Raw genomic sequence first — 22,787 nt, 5'->3', positions numbered from 1 at the left:
GGCAGATTGCCCTCCTGAAAGATCAATGATGAATCGGCGTATGTCACAAAATGGGTGAATTATGAGTACTAATAGAAGTTAGTATCTAAGCCCACATCAACGTAGGAATGTTGAGCAGGTGTAGGCCAGTTGGCTCCTCTGGCCTGCACTGCCATGCAAAAATCACAGCTGATCTGATTCCTCTTCGATCCCACCTACCCCCTGGAAGGTTTCACCCCTTGCTTATCGAGACTCTATCTCCCTCACTTTAAAAATATTCAATGACTCTACTTCAACTACTTTTTGAGGAAGGGTTCCAAAGACTTATGACTCTGAGAGGGGGAACAATCCTCCTTATCTCTGTATTATGTGGATGACCCCCTTATTTCAGTGAGCCCTAGTAATAGATTCTTCCACAAGAGGAAATATCTTCCCCCATCCACCCTGTCAAGGTTCCTAAAGATCTTGTATGTTTCAATTAAGTCACCTCTGACTCCGCTAAACTCCAATGGATACAGGGCCAGCCTCTCCAACCTATCATCCTAAGACAACCTGTCCATTCCATGTGATTGTCTGGTAAACCTCTGAATTACTGCTTGTGTGTTTACCTCCTTCAGTTTAATGTGACCAGTACTGTGCACAGAACTCCAATTGTGAGAAATGACTGGCTCATCAGAGTGAAATGTGGGGTAGAAATCAGAAACAGAAATGGTTAAGAGGTTGCTTGTGGGAATAGTTTAGAGACATCTGAACAGTGGTTACACAGTAGAATGGAATACATGGATAGCGATAAATGGAGCAGGCAAGAAAGGGCCTGCAGTAATCATGGGTGACTTTCAACTACAGGTAGATTCAATGGATGAGATTGGCCAAGCAAACCCGGAAAATGAGTTCATCAAGTCTATTAAGGACAGTTTCTAAAAGCAGTATATTCAAGACCCATCCGGGGAGCAGGTTGTCCTTCACCTTATCAGAAGCAGTGAGACAGAATGAATTGATAACCTCATGCTAAAGAAACCTCTAGGTGACAGTCATAACATTATCGAGTTTCACATTGCGTTTGAAAGGAAGAAGTGTGGAACCGTGAACAAAAACAAAGTTGTTGGAAAAGCTCAGCAGGTCTGGCAGCATCTGTGAAGGAAAAAACAGTTCATGTTTCGGGTTAGGTGATCCTTCCTCAGAACTCAACTGAGTGTTGGGTTCTCCAGACCCAAAACATTAACTCTGTTTATTTTCTTCACAGATGCTGCCAGACCTGCTGAGCTTTTCCAGCAACTTTGTTTTTGTTCCTGATTCACAGCATCCGCAGTTCTTTCTGTTTTTTTTTAAGTGTGGAACCATGACTGGTCTTATAAGCCTGAATAAATATAACTATGAAGGCAGAGCAAACTTAATTGAACTGAGAAACTAGGTTAAAAAGTTACAACAGTGGAGTTGCAGTGGCAGATTGTAAGGAGATATTTAATAACTGTTAAAGACTAATCCAAGTGAGAAACAAAGACTGTCAAAGAGATCTACATCATGAAAACAGACCCTTCGGTCCAACATGTCCATGCCGACCGGATATCCTAAATTAATCTAGTCCCATTTGCCAGCATTTGGCCCATGTCCCTCTAAGCCCTTCCTATTCATATACCCATCCAGATGCCTTTTACATGTTGTAATTGTACCAGCCTCCACCACTTCCTCTGGCACTCGTTCTACACACTCACCACCCTCTGCATGAAAATGTTGCCCCTTAGGTCCCTTTTAAATCTTTCCCCTCTCATTTAGGATATCTGGTTGGCATGGACGAGTTGGATCGAAGGGTCTGTTTCCAGGCTATATAGCACTATGACTCTAAGATTTAAATGGGAAAGAAGTAACTGAAGTTAGTGTCAGCTTTCTAACCAATAAATTTGGTAAATAGATAATGGGTTACAAGGAAATGGTGGAGGTATTCAGCGTGTACTTTGTGTTTGCCTTCATTAGAAGACTTGGAAAGCTTCCCAAAGATATTCAAAGTGAAGACATGAACGAGAGGGAGAAAAATAAGATGGTTGCTGTCACCAGGGAAAAGATGCTGTTGGAAGTAATCTTGGCATCACTAAGACAGAATGGCCTGCAACCTCTGATCTTAAAACAAATTAGTGGCACAGTTAGTACAATCTTCCAATATTCTTTGGATTCTGGAAGGATCTCAACAGGTTGGAAAAGTAGAAATGTAATGCCTTCATTCAATAAAAGAAAGAGACAGAAAGCAGAAACTATAGGCCATTTAGTCTAAAATATGTCAGAGGCAAGAATCCATTATGATGGAGGCTAACATAGGATACTTCAATCACAATGTCATCTGACAGAGTTATCATGATTTTCTAAAAGAGAAACTGTGTTTTGCGAATTTATTCAAGGTGTATTAGGAAGTAACAATCAATAGACAGGTAGATAAAAGGGGACCTGGAAGTGTGCCACACTTGAATTTCCAAAACCATTTGGTAAGGTGCTACATCAGAGGTTAGTGGAATTTGAATTCAATAAATATCTGGAATTAAGAATCTCATGATGACCATGAATCCATTGTCGATTGTTGGAAAAACCCATCTGGTTCACTAATGCCGTTTATGGAAGGAAATGGCCATCCTTACCTGGTCTGGCCTACATGTGACTCCAGACCCAGAGCAATGTGGTTGACTCTTAATTGCCCTCTGGGCAATTAGGGATTGGCAATAAATGTTGCCTGGCCAGCGACACCCTCATCCCGTGAATGAATAAAGAAAAAAAAACTCACAAGATGAGAGTTCATGCTGTGTTAATATGGATGAAAGGTTTGTTAGCTAACAGGAGGCATAAAGTAGAGATAAAGTCAGTTTTAAGGTTGCATAGCACTGGCAAGGAAAGTACTATGAAGATCCTGTTCCTCAACTCTTTTTGCAATCTATGTGATTGACTTAAACACCATGAACAACATGTAGTTAAATTTGTCAATGACACCAGTGTGGATCAAAAAGTACATCATCAAGAAGAGATAGAGGATCTCTAAAGGGATATTGACAGGTTAACTACGTGGGCAAAAGAAATGGCAGATAAGAGTCGAATGTGAGAAATGTGGCAGGAAGGCAAGAAAAGCAGAAAAATTGAAAAAAACTGCAGATGCTCTAAATCAGAAACAACAACAAATTGCTGGAGAAGCTCAGCAGGTCTGGCAGCATCTGTGGAGAGAAATCGATGTTAACGTTTCGGGTTGAGTGGCCCTTCCTCAGTTTGTTATTTATATGGGGAAAAGTTGTATAACTTGGTGGTACAGGAGGATCTAGGTACTGTCCTAGTAAATGAATCACTAAAGGTTATGTTGGTACAGCAAGTGATTATGAAGGTAAATGGAATGTTGTTACTTGCAAGGGGAATCAGTTATAACAGTGGGTCAGTTTATTGCAGCTGTACAAAGCCTTTGTGAGATGACTTCCGGAGTACTGTCTGTAGTTTTTATCCTCTTATTTGAGAGAAGACATAATGGCTTCAGATGTAGTTCAGAGAAATTTCATGCAACTCATTGCTGAGATGGGAATGGGGGAATTAACTTATGAACAAAGATTGGACAGTCTGGCTTGAGAAGAATGAGAGGTGATCTTATGGAAACAGGCGACTTGATGGAGTGGATACCAGGAGGATGTTTCTTTTGGTGGGGAAGACTAGAGCTCGGGGACACATTTTAAGAAATTCCTTCTAAGACAGATGAGGAGAAATTCTTTTTTCTGAGAGATTTGTTAGCATGTGACATTCTCTTCCCCCAGCAGTCGAGAGTACATATCGATCAAATTTAGATAAGGCTGAGTTATAGAATTTTGATATACAAGGTAGTCAAGTGTCATACGGGTTAAAGACAGAAAAGTTGGGTTGAAGCCATATTGACGACTTATTAAATGGCTGAGGCGGCTTGTTAGGCCCAGGGGCCTACTTCTGCTCCTAACCTTGATTTCAATCTGTTATTCCCACCATGTTTTCTGTTTACCTAGGCCATTCCAAAGTGTTGCAGATTTTTTTGACAGTATTTTATGGTAGAATCTCCATCTCGGAGAAAACAGATTGATAAATTAAAGTTTGTTTCTCCTTCACCTTCCAGAACTAGAAAATGACAAGGAGACTGGCTGCTTTATTGTAGGCCGTGGGGGCTTCCCAAACAAAGCTGGAGTTGTTCAGTGTGATGCTGCGATCATGGAAGGACTGCCGGGGCGTTTTGGAGCTGTCGCAGCCCTACCTGGGTAGGTGTTGACTGTCAGCTTTGGTCATTATCAATGTTTGTGGTTGTTTCCATATTAATCAGAATTATTGACTTGTACATCATAGATGATGTTATAGAATGTTGTAAGATGGAGTAAATGGCCTCTTGTGTTGCATCCTGCAAACACAGGGATTCCTGTCATTAATTTAAGCCCTGGAGTGACAGGATCTTTTAAATTCCTCTGAAGACGTGTGTAACTGTGTCTCTGAAATTTTGTATACCTCAGTTGATTTAAGCAAGGCATTGTTGAATGCCCATTTTTGTGTATTTAAACTAGAATACACTATTTTCTGGATCCTTTCATCATATGATTTTTTTTTTTAAATTTGTCTCGCTTGCTTTTGAGTTGCCATATTAGAACTAATTTGGCCATTTCCCCAGATTACGCCACATTCGACATCTCTCTTACATTTGATCCACCCAGAAGCTGAAGCCTTGATATAGTGCATGCACTAAAGTTATTCAGGCCAATTAAATAGCACATCACAATACAGCACCAATTATAACATAGCAATTTCCACTTGTGAAAGTTTGTGCAACTGCTCTGGATTGAACTGCAGTGTAGGGCTAAAGAAAAATAACACGTTGCTTATAATCATTTGTCTTATAACCGCAGTTTATATTTTTCACTGTGTTTTGCGATAGCGTTGGTATCCCACTGACAGTGGCTCGTATGGTGATGGATAAGAGTGATCACACAATGCTTGTTGGAGAAGGAGCTGTTGCTTTTGCCAAAGAGCAGGGATTCCGTATTGAAGACAACAGTGACATGATGACTGAGGCAAGCTTGGCTGCCTATGAGGTGATTAAACAACATCTAGTATACACTTGTTACTGACATTCATACGTACAATGTTTCCACATTTGCTTTGTAGAATTAGAACAATTAGTTCAAACAAAATCTCAAGTGCAAGTCAAGAGTTTATTTTCGAGCCCCAGCCAGTATTTTAGCTTTCAGACGATTGGTGCCATAGAAGTTATCATAGTGCAGCTTTCTTGCTCAACTGTACGTTAATGCACAGTTAGGAATGTGAGGAGACCATTCAGCCCCTCAAGCCTGTTCTGTCACTTCGTTAGATCACGGTTGATCCGTATCATAGCCCCATCTCTTGCCTTGGTTCTCTTAACCTTAAAGTAATCTGCTTTACCTCACCAAAATCTATCGATGTTAGATTGTAATTTTCACTTGACCCCAAGCCTAGACAAGAATTTTTTTTTTTCGGGTTTGATGGAGTTGTTCTAGATTTACACTATCCTTTATGTGAGCAAATGCTTTCTGTCAGCACCTCTGAATGGCCTGGCAAGTTCCACAGACACAGCTAAAGAAATATTAACTTCTGTCACCATGAATGGACCTAATCAACATAAAGTCATACCACTGAGAATAAAAAATACAACAACTTTGCAATGATTAATAAACAAACTTAGTGAAGAATCATCCAACTATGTTGTATGTACTGATGATTTGGTTGTGTTCATCTGAACCTGGGAGGAATATTCACCACAATATGAGTGTGTAGCTGAGGAGCTGGAGCAGAGGGCAAGGATTCATATTTTTGGACCATTGGGATCTCTCCAGGAGTTAGGAATGTCTTGTATAAGAGGGACGGGTTCAAACTGAATTAGAAAGGGACCAATATCCTTGGTAAGGAGATTAGCTAGTGCTACTTGGGAGGCTTTAAACTAGTGAGGGGAGGTGGTCGGAATCAAAGCAATAGTGAGAAAAGGCTGAGGCTGGTACAGTCAATGAGGGGAGCAAGTCGAATAGTCAAGGCAGACAAGGGACTGGCAGAGAACAAGATAGGACTGATAGATTAAACTGCATTTACTTCAATGCAAGAGGCCTGACAGGTAAGGCAGATGAACTTAGGACATGGTTGGAAACATGACACTGGAATAACATGGGTATTACACAAACGTGGATGAGGGATGGACAGGACTAGCAGCTTCAGGATAGAAAGGGAGGCAACAGAGGAGGGTGAGTGGCATATTTGGTTAGGGATAACATTACAGCTGTACTTAAGGAGGATATTTCTAGGAGTAGAGTCATAATGTTATTCAGCATGGAAACAGACCCTTTGGTCCAACTCATCCACGCCAACCTGATATCCCAGACTGATCCAGTCCCATTTGCCAGCATTTGGCCCATATCCCCTTCCTATTCATGTACCCCCTCCAGATGCCTTTTAAATGTTGTATTTGTACCTGTTGTACCATTTGGGGAAGAAAATGAAAACAACAGCACTTTAATAAGGAGGAAGACAGACAAAGGCAGTGACCACATGGGAAGTGAATCAAATGGAGAAACAAACCTACACTGCTTTCTGACCCATCAGTGAATCTACACACCTGATTGTTCTACTATTTGATTCCAAGTATCTTTGGACATCGGAGTTCATCTAAGAAAAATAAACAAAGAGCAAAATTCACAGCTGATCTTGGAGAAACCTGCGTGGGACAGCTCACAGCGAGGGAACAACTAAATGGCTTGTAAAGTGTAACCATCCCGGTTTTATTAGTAAATCTAAAGTAGTGAGTAGAATGGGTTCATTTTTGATGATGTGTTATAGTAAGATCTGTCTCTCAATTAAACTTTAAAAATATAAAACTCGGGCACTAAGTTAGCCTAGAGCTTTTTTTAGAGCAGTATGACTGGGCTATTTTCTGGCTTTGTAGATTGGTAAGGTGTAAAGGTGGCCTTTAGTAGAGCAATGTGTTCTTCCTGTCAGATGTAGCAAATCAGGGAGAGTTTGCATGTCACTGACGATAATGTCTACAGGAAGTGTGTTTGGTTGCAAATCCTATCAGAGCACATGGATCGGTTGGAGAAGCAGCTAGGTGGGTTGATAGCTGTTGCAAGAGGGAGATAAACTGAAGATACAGTCAGGTAGGTGGGTTACCTCCAGGAAAGATAGGAGAGGGAAACAGGTCATGCAGGAATCTCCTGTGACTTTCCTCATAAAACTGTTGCTGTTTTAGAAAATGTCAGGGGTGATGGACTGTCAGGGGAATATAGCACTGACATCCGTAACGAAGGATACGTCTGGCTCCGAGTGATCGATTTTGATAGGGGACGGAGGCACAGATAGATGTTTCTGTGGCTGACGGTGAGACACGAGAATGGTGCATTGCCTCCCTGGTGCCAGAATCAAGGACATCTCGGAGAGGGTGCAGAACATTGTTAATGGGGAGGTGGACCAGCAGGAGGTCATTGGACACATTGGAACTAATGTCACAGGAATAGAAAGGGATAAGATTCTAATAAGCCCATAAGACATAGGAGCAGAAGTTAGGCCATTCAGCCCATGGAGTCTGCTCCACCATTCAGTCGTGGCTGGTAAGTTTGTCAACCCCATTCTCCCACTTTCTCGCCATAACCCTTGATCCCCTTGGATAGCACCGTGCCTCAGTGGTTAAGCACTGCTGCCTCAGTGCAAGGGACCAGGGTTTGATTCCAGCCTTGGGCAACTGTCTGTGTGGAGTTTGCACATTCTCCCCGTGTCTGTGTGGATTTTCCCCAGGTGCTCCGGTTTCCTCCCACAGTCCAAAGATGTGCAGGTTAGGTGGACTGGCTATGCTAAATTGCCCATTGTGTCTATATAATATAGGGATGGTGTCGGGTGGGTCTGGGTGGGATGCTCCTCGGAGAGTCAGTGTGGATTCGATGGGCCGAATGGCCTGCTTCCACCCTCTCAGAATCTATATTTTTTATAGAATCCCCAGGAGAGAATATAGGAATTCAGGAAGGAATTTAAAAAGTAGGTCCCTGAGGGTAGCAATATCTGCTTACTCTTGGTGCCTTGAGCTAATGAGGGTGGGAATAGGAGAATAGAGCAGATGTATGTGTGGCTGAGGAATGGTGCCGGGGAGAAGGATTCCCATTTTTGGATCATTGAAATCTCTTCTGGGGTAGAAATGATCCATATAAGAAGGACAGATTGCACCTGAATTGGAAGGAGACTAATATACTGGCGGGGAGATTTACTCGAGCTGCTCAGGAGGATTTAAACTAGTTTGAGGGGGGGTAGGACCAGACAGATGGTGAGGAAAGGGATCAGTTGGAGAGTGGTACCGTTGGGGAAAAGGAGTAAGTCAAACAGCCAGGACGAGCAGGAACAAAGCAGAGAACGAGATAGGGCTAATAAACTAAACTGCATTTATTTCCATATAAGAGGCCTAACAGGTAAGGCATATGAACTCCGCATGGTTGGGATCATGGGACTGGGATATCAGAGCAATTGCAGAGATGGGGCTCAGGGATGGACAGGACTGGCAGCTGAATATTCCAGGGTATAAATATTATTGGGAGGATAGATGCAGCGTTGGGGGTGCAAAAGAAGAGGGGGAGTGGCCTTTTTGATTAAGGATAATGTTACGGCGGTACTTGAGGATATTTGTGGGAATGCATCTAAGGAAGTTATGCGGGTGGATCTGAGAAATCAAAAGAGAACATCACCTTGTTGGCATTGTATTATAGCTCCCCCCCCCCCATAGTCAGAGAGAAATTGAGTAGCAAATACATAAGGAGATTTTGGATATCTATAAGAATAATAGGGTTGTAAAGGTAGGGGATTTTAACTTTCCAAACATAGACTGGGACTGTCAATACTTGGCTGGGGAGATACTTAAGTGTGTACGAGAAAACTTTCTTCTTCAACATGAGGACGTACCTACGAGAGAAGGAGCAATACTCGACTTACTCTTGCAAAATAAAACCAGTCAAGTGACTCAGTTGTCAGTGCGGGAACACTTTGGGTCAAGTGATCATAAGTATTAGTTTTAAAATAGTTATGGAAAAGGATAGAGCTGATCAAAAAGTTGGGGTTCTAAATTAGAATAAGGCCAATTTTGACCGTATTAAACAGGAACTTTCAAAAGTGGATTAGGAGAGGTTATTTGTAAGTAAACGGATGGTTGGGAATTGGGAAGCCTTTAAAAATGGGATCACCAGAGTTCAGAGACATCATGTTCCTATTAGAGTGAAGGGCAAGGCTGGTACATGTAGGGAATGCTGGATTACTAGAGAAATTGCGGCTCTGTTTAAGAAAAAGAAGGCATATGTCTGGTCGGTGTGGACTAGTTGGACCAAAGGATCTGTTTCCATGCTGTATTACTTTGACTTTACAACTATTTGCATCTAATTAAATGATTTATTTAGTTGTAATTGGATGTAATTTAGTTGTAAACTTCGCCAAAAAAAATTTCCAAAGGGGAAGTAATTTATTTGGGCCATTCTGTGGAACAAAGCCAAGCGGCGCCCGCAGATGCAAACAAAACAGCTTGCTTGGATTTTCCTATGTCCAAGTTAAAACAATAGATTTTGCAGAATATAGGCATCAATGGATTTTAACATAACTTGTTTTGAATTTCAAAGCTGCAGTGGCTTCTTGATAAGTTTGTTATCAAAATGGAATTTGAATTATCAGAGGAGTGCCAAAATGCCTTTGATAGCTTAAAATCTGCATTGATGATGATACTAGTTTTAGCAGCACTGAATTATGCCAAGCTATTTAAACTGGCTGGTGATGCCATAACATCAGTTTAGGTGCAGTTTTATCCCAGCAGAATGAATGAGATTATGGATCAACCAACCAGAATTTTTTTTTTTCATGAGTTGAATTCATGCCAACAGAAATACTCAGCTGTGGATTAAAGATTGAGTTTGGTGTTGGCTATGCAACATTTTGAATTCTACATATCCAACAACTTTGCAGAGAGTTTTATTTAAATCATGTGATCCAAGCTGGAAAAGAACATTTTTCTTTACCAAAAAGCTTAGACTGTTTTGGTGGAGTTTATTGCTATAACCAAAGAAGTTGAAAATCATTCATGTCTTGGGAAGAAACAACATCATTGCTCTTGAAACATATGCAAAAATGGAGAAAGACAAATGTGATCAAAATGGACTAGTTGAATATTATTGTCTGGGAAGTCTTTGTTTATTTAATGTAAACATGTAGCAACTGACCAAATAAAATCTGGACAAGTAAAATAAAAATTGTGATGAGCAAATTATAATAGGAAATGAAAATGTCTTTTACAGATACGTTTTGGTTTACTTTATGTGAGGAAGTGTTCTGAAAGTTTGTTGTTTGAGAACTTGGATTCTAAGGTAGAAAGTCTGCAAGGATCTGAGCTTTTATCATGGTCAGCAAATCATGTTGAACATTTACAAGGAGGTGTAATTACTGCTAAATGACAAGCAAGCCACCTCAGGAGATTATTGTTAAGATGTTTGCTGACTTGAGTTCTACGACTATCAGAGAGGGAGAAGGAACCAGAGCAGGTTCATGGAGGGGCCAGAGGCCTATAATAGCAGAGATGTTGTTATTTCCAATCTCAAAGCAATCACGGCTGGGAATTGACCTGAGATGCATGCAAGTCGGTGAGAAGAAAGCTCCAGAAACAGAAGACTGTTGGAGTGTTATCGAAGAGTCCTACAAAGCTGTTGGAGGCGAGGGTTTAAGGAATCCATGCTAAATAATGGTGAGCTGAGTCAGTAGTTTGTTTTAGCAGTCATGGGGAAAAACATTATTTGAAGAAAATAGCGTCAGATGAATGTGCAGCAAATCAGGGACAAATCTTTTATTTTTGATGTTGTACTGAGATTGTTTCAATAGGTATTATCTAGTGGGATACAGTTTTGTTTTTCTTTTGTGTGATAAACATGCTGTTCTTTTGTTAAAAGTACACTGAGAGCCTCTTACTAACAAGTTCAGTGACTGACCTCCATGGTAAACAAAAAGAAACAAAAAATTTATGATCTGATGTATCCAATATTAAAACATCAGCTGGGATCATAGCATTATAGTTTAAACTTGGTTATCCTTCAACCCAAAGGGGAGCCCAAAGAGAGGAGATAGAGTGAGAAGGGGAAACAGTAGAATGAGTGAGCCCTAGAAAGAAGCGTTTTTCCTTCTCACTCCCAGCAAGTAATTGCTGGACAGCAAAGGTCCATGGGCAAATTTCTTGGCTTGTCAGCAGTTAAGGTCTGTAAGTGACCAATTGGTAGAACTTCAACTCACCTCCTCCCTGATGACCTGGCTTCCTGACTGGTGGCGATGATGGATAATTTCTAGTTTGGGAAGTTATGGCCACTTAACTACCTGTTGAGGGGGGCCTCCAATTGACCCAACTTGGAGGTAAAGCTGGTGGGTAAGAGGCTCTGAAAATCACTTTCTGCCCTTGCCTCTGAGCCCCACTCTGCCCTGGCACCACACCCCAAAGAAGTATAAGCAATGCATCGCTTCTCACCACTTAATGCTCCCAAATGAGGAGGGTTCGACCGAGAAGCTGCTGTCTTCTAATCAATACCTTGAGATGACAAGTTATTCACCCATGTCCGCCTGTCAGCTCTGAAGCTGATTGGTAGCTGACTGAGCTGTCTCACTGGTGGGATGGTTTGTTGGTCACCATCTAATACACTCACTCCCACACTTGGTGGGATTTTACGCTAGTTTTTCTATGCCATAGACAGAGAGTCAGGATTAATGGATCTTTTTCAGGTTAGAAAGACCGTAATTGGTGGATTGCCACAAGGATCAGTCCAAAGGCCTCCATTAGTTCCTATCTATCTTACTGACTTGGAGGAGGGAGCGGAGTTTCTTTTATTCATTGACTCATGGGAGGTGGGCACCACTGACTGGCCAGCATTTATAACTGGTCCCTAGTTGCCCTTGAGAAGATGGGAGTGAGCTGCCTTCTTGTCCTGCTACAATCCATTTTGTGTAGGTTGAACCAGTTTGCTGTCAAGGAGAGAGTTCCAGGACTTTGACCCAGTGACACTGAAGGAATGATGATGCATTTCCAAGTCAGGATGGCGAGGGGATCAGATGGAGGGGAACTTGCCAGGGGCTGGTGTTTCCATTTTTCTACTCCCTTGTCCTTGAGAGTGTATTCAAATTTGCTGACAATACAGAAGTAACTGAGAGGGCATGTTGTGATGAGGACATGATGAATCTGCAAGGGGACATAGAAGTATTGAGAGCAGTTGGAGTTTGATCTAATGAAGTGTGTGGTCATGCTTTTCAGTAGGGACAATCAGAAGGCAGAGTACTATTTAATTCAAGAGAGACTCCCAAAGAAGTGCAGCACAAAAGAATCTAGTTGTTCTTGTGCATGAAACACAAATGGCTAGCATGCAGATGCAGCAAGTAATTAAGAAGGCAGATTGAATTTTGGCCTTTGTTGCAAGGGGTTGGAATAATGAAGTCTTGTCACCACAATACAGGGTGCACTTGGAGTACTGGATGCAGTTTGGGCCCTATATTTAATCAAGTATATATAGGCATTGGGGGCAGTTCAAAAGAGATTCACTGGGTTGAATCTTGGATTTGGATGGCCTGGTTTATCAAGAATAGCTAAACAATGGAGTTGTTTTTTTCATTGGAGTATAGAAGAATGAGGAGCATTTCTTTTTAACATAGATTCTGAAGCGGTCTGACAAGGTAGATATTGAGAAAATCGTCCAGCAGAGGGGAAATCTCAAACCAGGGGTCTTAGTTACAGAGGAAGGCAATTTAAAGCTGAGATGCAAAGGAATGTCTTCTGAGGGTAATGAATGTCTGAAATTCTTTGTCCCAGAGAGTTGTAGAGGCTGGATTGCTGATAATATTTAAAGTGAAGGCAGATACCCCTCAAGTCCATAATCCTTCAGAAAGCTTAGAGCTGGAATGAAAGAGGAAGTGAGACCTAGGGCACACCAAGATGATCTTATTGAATGGCAGGGTGGGTTTGAGGGGCTGAATGGACTTGTGCTCCTGTTTCTTGTGTTTTAATGTAATGGATTATAATATTCTTGTATTTACAGAAAGGTTTGGAGAATGATTAAAATAAATGGCATATTCTGGATTCACACATCACTGCCTCATTTTGATGCCACGTGATATATGTTATAAATGTATGAAATTACATATGCATATCAACTTTAATAGCATTGCTAGATGGGTACCGAAGAGAAATGAGCAAACACCATGCATTTTTCAGCAATTTTTCTAAATACGTAATTTACACCTGGAGTCCTTTAGTTGTCAAAATGCACTGCTTATGATTTTGGTTTATTTCATTTTTGATGAATTTTTTTAATCGTTTCAATTTGTTTAGGAATTTTTGAAAAGTCGCAAGAGCCCTTCCAAAAATCATGACACTTTAGGTAAGAAATGTCTTGTGTGCTAAAATGGAAGGTATTTCCATATTACTATATTCCATATTACTATATAAATTCTATGCTCGCTGCACTAAAACCTGCAGTGAATCTTGCTAGTTACATCAATGTCATCAAGTAGATATTGCTGTTTTGTTAGAGCCATGTTTCAACCCTCTTGTTCTGATTAAGACTTAGAGCATTACAGACTAAACCAAAAAGTCATCTAGAGCAGAACTTATTCGTTAATGAACCTTCAACAGCGCAAATAATCAAAATGTCTCAATGTTGCCACAAAGTGCAATTGATTACAAGTATCCACAATAATGGTTCTGACACATACTCAAAGCAAGCAGTTACATACTTTTTGGCAGTGTTCGTACAATACATGTACGTGCTACGTTCAATCAAAGAATATGAATAATCTGGAACCCAAGCCAATCTGTTTTAGTTGAAACTAAGTACTAATATAATAAGCCTGAATAGTTGGCTCAGTTAGTCACGTGACTACAGTGTGATGCGAAATGACAGTAATTTGGCAAGTTCAGCCCCAGACTATCGGTGTTAAGCCATGCGGACGTTGCTTCCTGTCTTATTAAAGATGGTGGTATAGTGGCAATCGTACTGGTGTTCATAATCCATAGGACTATGATAGTTACCTGGGGAAATGGGTTCTGATTGAATTTTTGGAATAATTTTAATTAATAAAAAATATTGTGGTTGAAATCTCGTCTCAGTTGTGGTAACAATGGAACTGTCATCGATTACTGTAAATTCCCATGTTTGTGTGTGAAATTATCTTCCCCAGAAAGCAGTGGCAGCTGTGTAATTAAATTTCTTCAAGGCTGCACCAGATGGTATGACAGAATAGGAAATCAAGGGCATTGAGCTGGACTGGAAAGTGGAATTGGGACAACAACCCAATGGTGCAGCAAGCTCAAAAGGCCAAATGGCCTACTCCTGCTCTTAAGTTCTGTGACAACTACAGACCCAGTCCTTTTTCAGTGAATGTTAGATAATGGGGAAAATGTGGTCGAGTTCCTGAAAATTGCAATTTAAAGTGAAACACATTTTCCCAATAAAATGAATGTAAAATCTATGGTTGGTTTCTTAAGGACTTTACACATTCGAGGGGGAAAAAAAAGTTTCAAACATTCTACCTTATAAATTGAATTACTTTTTATTGTAAAATTTTTCACCTTCGTATATGAAATAACTTTAAAACAATTTAACTTTTGTCTTTTTAACTTTGCATAGCATCTCTCTCCCACAGCTGACTCTCTTTGACCCTCTTGGTCACTGTAAAGCCTTCCTCTTGCCAACCCACTGGTTCACACACTCTCCCACTCCTGACCCATCTTCTTGCTGCTGATGGTCTGTTTCTTAGCCTCTATACATTTTAGACTAGTCATTCCTTTTCCTGAATTCTCACTGATGACCCAGGGCACAGTTCCATACCCCTGAAGCTCGAGGGTAGAGGAGGAGGGTGTAGGAGCATTTAAAAAATACTTGAATTATGCCAACCCCAGCTTCACACTTCCACACTCCACGAGTCTTCATTGTGAAATAATGTCTGTATTTTGAACGGGAATGCTGGTCCAGGCAAGGGCAACAGAAAGAGGGTGAGTCAGGAAGCACCAGGGTCAGCAGATCCATGACTTTATAAGGGTGGGGAGGTGGGGGTGGGGGGTGTGTGGTTCGTGGTTCATGTGCAAGACCATGAACCAGGCTTGGAAAACAGCCATATGTCAGAGGGTCACCATTGGGATGGAGGGAGCTGTTTAAGCCACTGAAAAAAGGTGTTAATTGAATCCCTACATCACATTGACAAAAAACTACTTGAAGACAAATTTTGTGATGCTAAACGGGGATACAGGTGCCAATGACTAACGAATGTTAAAGCAAAGCAACATTAGACTAGACAGTATGCTTTTAAAGGATGCAAATCACACTCCATTTATTTGAGGAAGGATATACCAAAGTGGATATTGAAAGGCATCTTCTCCTTGGCAGTCCCTTGGGACTAGGAATGACTTTCATCCAGTTCAGTGTTATGAATCCTTGGTTGAGTAGACAATACCCCGTTGCAGGTGAGGCAAGTTGGATTTGAACAGGTGGGTGGGATGCTTTGGGTTTTTTTTAACATGATCCGTCTGCTGTCTGGTCTTAACGTCTGTACCTGTTGGTGATGCTTAAATTGGTTGGCACTTTGGATGTTTCTTCTGTGGGTTGGGTGGTTGTTGACAAGGGATTCCCTTTAGTCATTGTAGATGTTGCATTTGTTGAGAGAGGCTATGGGGATGTCCTTGAAGTGTCCCTCCCACCCTACCCTCCTGGTAAACAGTTGCCATGTTGAAGCTTGGAGTAGAAAGCTTATTTTGGAAGTCATACAAATGATGTGTCCCCACCAAGTGCAGCTGATTGATACTGACTTATTCCTTAAACAAATGGGATGTTGGCCAAAGACAGGATGCAGATTGGAGTGCCTATCCTGGGAGTGGATTTACAGAAATTTTCACAGAAATTGCTGATAATATTTCTCCAAGGATTTGAGTTGTGTGCTGTAAAATGGAAAGGACAATGTGCAGGTCTCTGACCCTCGAGTGATAGCAGCTTCCAGAACCAAACGTCAATGTTTTGGCAATACATGGAATCTTGCACAGCTTAGAGGGAATGCTGTTCCGAATTCTACTTGATGGTTGGCAATACCACCGCCCAGTCAACTATGACCCTGGTGTTGGGTTCTTCTGTTGGCTAAGGGCTGCATTGGCACACTGGTGGTGATGTTTTGAATTTCATCATTGTCTGCTCTTGAGTTTCCCAAGAAAGGGAAATGAATCCATCTGCCATGGATCTTGACAATCAGAGGGGCAGTAATGTGTGGTCAGAGCAGCCTGGTCGAGGACCTTTTGTTTTCTGGATGTTTACCCTAAGGCCCATTCTCTTGTGGAGCTCATCCTCTGAGTGTCCACACAAGAAAGTGTCATCTGCATACTGCAGCTCGATGATTGACAAAAATTGGAGGTAATGCAGATTAAACCATTTCCTGTTTGTCTCATACATTAGCTCCACTCCAACTGGATGCTTCATGGACCTGGTGTGGGGTGTTGCAGTGACGAATATTGAGAAGTAGCTTTGTGCAATATTGCAGCCTTTCTTCACCCGTGTTTGTGCACACATTAGATCTGTGGTGGATCCGCTGGTAAGGATCATGGCTTGCATACTATCGTGTGCCAAATGGCATGATTTTTTGTGGGCAGCCAAATCTGAGGAAGTGTTCCATAGTTGACAGAATTGAAGGCGTTTGAGATCAGAAAGGTCTTGTATTGAGGTTACTGCTGATCTACACACTTTTCTCAGACACCTCTTACTGTGAGGACTATGTCCACTGTGTCTTTTGATGGATGGGATCCACATTATGACTGTTCAGCCGAGATGACGAGGACGATTTTGGCAGACAACAGGGAGATCCCTGTTTTTATTGTTTTTTCTTGAAAATGGTCACAAATATGGCATCTAGGAGGTCCCCTGGTGTGTACTACTTTTTCCCAATGAGGGAGATGAGGTCATGTGTAGAGTAAGAGTCCATACCTGCTTTGGTGAATTGGTAATTCCATCTTTGCTAGTGGCGTTGTTGGCTCTCAGCTGTTAGATGTCTTTTGAAACCTCCTCTCAGGTTGGGGTTGTGCTGTGATGGTGGCTTTAAGGCAGACCAGGTGTTGTGGATAACCATGGTTCTTGCTCATTGAGCATGGTTGACTGTGAGGTGCTGACTGAGTAGATCTTTAACCACAGAGACCTTGAATCTAACAACAAGGTGTTTTTGGGCCAGGCTGATGGAAGTAGTCGACCAGATTCGGTGATGATCTGTCCAAAAATTGGTCAGCTCCTATCCTTATGGTTCCCGACTCATACAAAGTAGCTTTCAAGCAGATGTCAATGTCTGGTCTTGCTGTGGAGTCTTGTATTTTGTCTCTCTGATTAAGTAGGTAGTTGGTTATGATCAGACCATGTTCTAGGTATTTCGTCAGGTGGAGGACTCTATTACTGTTTGCCTTACTTGCTGATTGTGCATTTCAAGAGGTTTGTGTCCCTCCCCACTCTGGCATTGAAATCACCCAGACAAATGTCTTTGTCTTCTTGTGGGACACAGGACAATAACTGATCAAGATGGGAGCTGAATTCCACTTTGGCCCTCTCCATTGCTTCTGGGGATGGAACATACATTCTGATGACTGTGGTGCACTGTTTGTTGGTTAGGATAAGTCTAGGGTTAATGAGGATGTTTCTTTATTGCATAGGAGACCCCACTGAGACAGTCAAATTGTTCATTTTTTTTATGGTGAAGCTGACCCAATAGAGTTGATATTCTTCTCGCTTACCTTTTGAGGCGAAGTTGTATCCATCACTTTGCTTTTTGAGCTGGTCTTCTGGCAGCCACTTATTATTCAGAACAGCATTGTCGGTATCATTGCAAGAGTTTCCAAGTGATGATAGTGATGCTATGTTTGGGTCAGGCACTGTTGGGAATGCACATGAGGGTGCTGATGGTCTAGGCCAACTACATGTTGAAAAGGCCATTACACACTGACATCAGTTCACCATTGGTTCTAGCAGAGCAAAGTCTCTGTCCAATGGCATGGATATCTGAGGCAACTGGAGACCATGCTCTGCTGCACCGATAGGATTAAGTTGTCACAGCCTGCAAGCCTGTTTGCATGCATCTGCTTTGTAACAGAGAAGCTGCACAATGTCGATCAGCACCTGAAAGATCAGAAAAGACATGTTGCTGCCGCAGCATTGGGTGCAAAGTCAATCAGGTCCCACCCCATTGCTGACGCTGATATCATCCGAAAGACCACTCATCTAGTATATGCAGATTTGTGGAAGTTCTTCAATAAACTTCTACTTGAAAGGATGCTCGTGGCATAATGGTCTGGTGCCACAACTAGAATATGGAAGTGGATGAATAAGTGGCTGAATGAGAGAAAAGAGAGGTATTATTTAGGAGGGTGAGTCAGATTGGGTGTATATATTATATGGAGTGTCCCAGGGATTGGTATTGGTATTGGTCTTGGTCTGTATGAATGACCCAGATTCAACAACTTAAATGTCAACTACCAAATTATTGTGTCATAATAAGCCACATAGTGGAGTAGGAGTGTATGGCAACGGGTGTCTGTTAGAAAATGGAAGTTGATGGAGCTACAAGCAGGAAATGGGAGTGCATCACCACTTAACTGGATCTTGGCTAACTATTTTCCTGTGCTATTCCTAAATCCCATTACATCTTGACAGGTGCAGAAAGAGGCCATTCATGTTTTCACTGCCTGTCTGAGCATTTTAACTTCATGTCACTCTCCTGCCTTTTGTCCCATAACCCTGAACATTTGTTTCTATTTAAGTAATCATCCAGTGCCTCTTGAATGCCTCAATTGAACCTTCCTCCATCACATTTCCAGACACTCCATTCCTTACCCTAACTATTTACTGTTTCTTTCACACAACACATTTGCTTCTCTTGCAAAATGCTTTTAAACTGTACTGTCTGGTTCTCCGTCCATTCACGGGTGGCAATTGTTTCTCCCCATCTAGTCTGTCAGCTCCCTCATGATTTTGAAAACTTCTATCATGTCTCCCCTTAGCCTTCTCCAAGGAAAAATAGTCCCAACTTCTCCAATCTTACCTCATCACTGAACTAACTCATCCCTGGAGTCATCCTCATTAACTTTTCTACACACTCCACTGCATTCGCATCCGTCATAGTGTTGCACTCGGAACTATACACACCACTGCAGCCGAGGTCTAACCAGTGTATTTTAAACACTCCACATTACCTGCTCTTAGACTCTATGCCCTTATGTATGAAGCAGAGCATGTTGTAGATATGTTTAATCAACCTGTTCGCACATGTTACGACGCACTATTGGAAAGGTTGGGAACCCAGGTCTCTTTGCTTCTGCACACCCTTTATATCACTTAATTGAATTTAAATTCCACTAACTATTGTGCGATTTGTGTCAGTGTTCACAGAGCATCATTCTGGTATTAATATCTGGCATTATTCATTAGGCTTGATTACTAGTTATACCACTGCAACTATCTTCTCCAAAGAACCACCAAGAGTCAATATTTACATTAAATAAACTTGTGGCACACAAAATTCAAAATGGGGAAATGGCAGATCTCCAAAACTAGGAGAATAAAATGTTTAACAACTTAATGTATTTTGAAAGAAGTGTTACGTTTGAAGGAATTAGTTGCAGTATACATGGTGTCCAAGACTAATATTTCTCAGATAGTTCAATATAATATTTTCTTTGGTTTGTTATTAGGTCTGATTGTCTTGGATCAGGAGGGGAATATAACTGTAGGTATGTACAATTCTGAAGTAGCTAGAGATTATAGTTTTTCTTTAGTCTGATCCAGAAATTACTTTTCATTTAAAACCTGCTTTCAATGGTTTTGCCTCGAACTGTGAAGGTGTATCAACATCTGGAGCTCCATTCAAAGACCCTGGGCGAGTTGGTGATTCACCTTTGCCTGGATGTGGCCTGTATGCAGACAATCGGGCAAGTACCTTCCACAATTTCAATCTGAAGATGCCAAATGAGAAGAGTCTTTTCACTTGTGTTAATGTTGATTAATATTTGACAATGCCTTCATAACCCAATTTGAAAGTGATAGTGACATAGTCCTTTTAGGATGCAGTGTTGCCAAATGCTATAAAAACAGAAAATGCCGGATACACTCAGCAGTTTGGTCAGCATCTTGGGGAGAAAAACCAAGTTAAGATTTCAGGACTGACCTTCTCTCTCCACACGTTACTAGACTTGCTCAACATTTCCCAGCACCATGTAATTCATAGAATCCCTACAGTGTGGAACTAGGCCATTCTGCCCATCAAGTCCATACCGACCCACTGAAGAGCATCCCTGTAACCCTGCATCTTCCATGGCTAATCCACCTTGCCTGTACATCTTTGGACTGTGGGAAGAAACCAGAGCACCCAGAGAAAACCCATGCAGACACGGGGAGAATGTGCAAACTCCACACAGACAGTTGCCTGAGGGTAGGATCAAACATGGGTCACTGGTACCGTGAGGCAGCAGTGCTAACCATTGAGCCACCATCCTTGAGCCGCCACTGTTTCTTCACTGATTTCCAGTGTCCGCTGTATTTTGCTTTTTGTTTTCATGATATATCATTGCAGCTTTCACACAGGTATCTGGTCACATTCCCTGAATAAACAGATTAAAGCCATGCTAGCATGAATTTGTTATGGATGTGGGGACCTTGTTACTTAAGGTTCATTCATGGGATGTGGGCATTGCTGGTAAGACCAGTATTTATTGCCCTTCTGCAAATGACCTTGAGAGTTTGATGTTGAGCCGCCGCCTGAAGCACTGCAGTCCAACTTGTGTCAGTACAGCTGCAACACCATATGGAGGGAGTTATAGGTCTTTGACCCCCACCGAAACTGGTAATACATGGCCAAACGAGCAGGGTGTGCCATTATAGTAGTCAGTGCCTAGGCTGTTATGCGGTGCTATGTCCAATTAATCTGTTTGACTTGTCCAGAGCAATTTTCAATGGTGCCATTCAGAGATCAGTTAGGTCAACAATGTTGCTGTGCGTTTGGAATTCTGAGGAAAAACCTGGTGGCTATGTGGCTGTCTCTTTAATCCCAGGTGTTTTGTTGAAAGTAAATTTCCCTGCCTACCAATGGTGACATTTGTCCTTGCATGTCCGCGCCATTAGTTGGGACCTGTAACAATTCCACATGTTTTGCTCACTTGGGTAAATAAAGCATTTTGTGAGGGATAACAAGTTGGTGGATGTTTTTTAAGCACCCTTTAGTGACTGATAACATGACATTTGCAGAGCAAGCATCGATCTAGAACAAGGATACCTGCTTCCCATTTTGACTAGGAAACACTGGTTCAGGGATCATAAATGGGATGAAAATTAAATTGTGAACCTACAAATTACAATATTTATCAAATTATTGTTTTTTTTCCTCCTGGTTTGCTTTTATTTTCAAGATAATTGGATCACAATCAGCCCGTGACAATTGTTACTCTTTCTAGGCAGGAGCCGCTGCAGGTATGTGTTAGAAAATCAGTGGCATGCTTCATCTCTGGTTATTCATAATGCGTCAGAAGTCATCCCTGTTAAGTAATAATTACATAAACTTAAAACATTCACAATACAACATCTAATGACAAGAATAAACTACAGACTTTGAGATGTCGGAAAGAAGCTGTTAGCCATTTCAAGTTTCTCTAAAAGATAGGTTTGTCTTAATAGCAAAACACGAATTGGCAGTATGTTTGCAAATTGCAAGGCAGAAAATGCAATTGTACGATGTAGACTGTTAGTTTCTTTATTTGTAAGGACAGTTTTCTGTTCCAGTGTCCCCATAACTCCTTAAGCAATAGCTGATACTTTGTTAATGATTTATAGTTTTATTTGGCTCTATTAAGCTTCAGTATTTAATGAAGTGGTTGAATATGTAGCACTTGGTAGAAGAAATGTTTTTTTCGGTAGTTTTGATCATTATATCTATATGGTTATCCTTGCTTAAAATCTGTTTTTCCATCCTTGGGAATATTATTGTTTAGTATGTGCCATGTCTGCCTTCCAGTTGTTTAAGGGTAATTCAGACCTCTGAAACCATCTGCACAGAAACACTCCCAGCATGAACAGCTGTGAAAGCAGATGTGGTGGTCTCTATGTTCATTTTAATTTCAGTGATTGTTCAGGTTTTTGCAAATATTTAGTCTTCTGTGAGATGTGGGCATCGCTGGTAAGGCCAGCTTTGGTTGCCTGACCTGAATTGCACTTGAACTGTGTATCTTGTGGATATTTGACCACATTGCTGTGGTTCTTGATTTACCTGTAGGCCAGATCAAGTAAGGACAGTAGATTTCCTTCCCTAAAGGGCATCAGTAAACCAAGTGGGTTTTATGACCATTTATATTAGTTTTGTGGCCACCATCACTGATCCTATTAATTAGTTTCAATTTCCACTGGATCACCTGGTGGGATTTGGACCTATTCCTCCAGAGGAATTGCCTGGATTAGAAATCCAGTGACATGATCAGTAAACCACCATCTCCTCATTTGATACAGACTCCAGCAGAAGCCCTCACTCATTCCCAAATTATTTTTCTCACTTGCTCCATTACAATTTTCCCATGGTCAACGTCTTCATGAGGCAAGAGAGGTCCCAAGAAATTTGCTTCCAGTCTGTTTCAATGTCACTCTGTAATTGGCTCAGTGGCATGTGTGGTTTGGAGTAAAGGATGGACCTTCACTTTTCTGACTCTGCAAATTGCACAATACCTGACTTCTACTTGATACTTTACTGTGAGCAGTTTTGGGCCCCATATCTCAGAAAGGATG

The 22,787-nt window shown here is 41.4% G+C and overlaps 1 protein-coding gene across 3 annotated transcripts in view; it reads left to right on the top strand.

Annotated features, from left to right (window-relative positions):
* Positions 1–22,787, top strand: part of zgc:153169 (uncharacterized protein LOC767799 homolog) — a 41,851-nt gene that overhangs the window by 5,329 nt on the left and 13,735 nt on the right. For all 3 annotated transcript variants that reach the window (XR_007262891.1, XM_048601120.1, XM_048601119.1), the window contains exons 2-7: positions 4,079–4,217; positions 4,883–5,039; positions 13,340–13,388; positions 19,715–19,753; positions 19,863–19,951; positions 21,470–21,485. Coding sequence is in view for 2 of the 3 variants with exons in the window: in XM_048601120.1 (XP_048457077.1) it covers positions 4,079–4,217; positions 4,883–5,039; positions 13,340–13,388; positions 19,715–19,753; positions 19,863–19,951; positions 21,470–21,485 (489 nt within the window). In the remaining variant the exon portion in view is untranslated. The remainder of the gene's footprint in view (positions 1–4,078; positions 4,218–4,882; positions 5,040–13,339; positions 13,389–19,714; positions 19,754–19,862; positions 19,952–21,469; positions 21,486–22,787) is intronic.

This window comes from Rhincodon typus, chromosome 9, assembly GCF_021869965.1.
Source record: "Rhincodon typus isolate 14 chromosome 9, sRhiTyp1.1, whole genome shotgun sequence".
Taxonomy (NCBI): domain Eukaryota; kingdom Metazoa; phylum Chordata; class Chondrichthyes; order Orectolobiformes; family Rhincodontidae; genus Rhincodon; species Rhincodon typus.
Note: the sequence above shows the minus strand (reverse complement) of the source record. Positions and strands in the feature narration are given on the sequence as shown.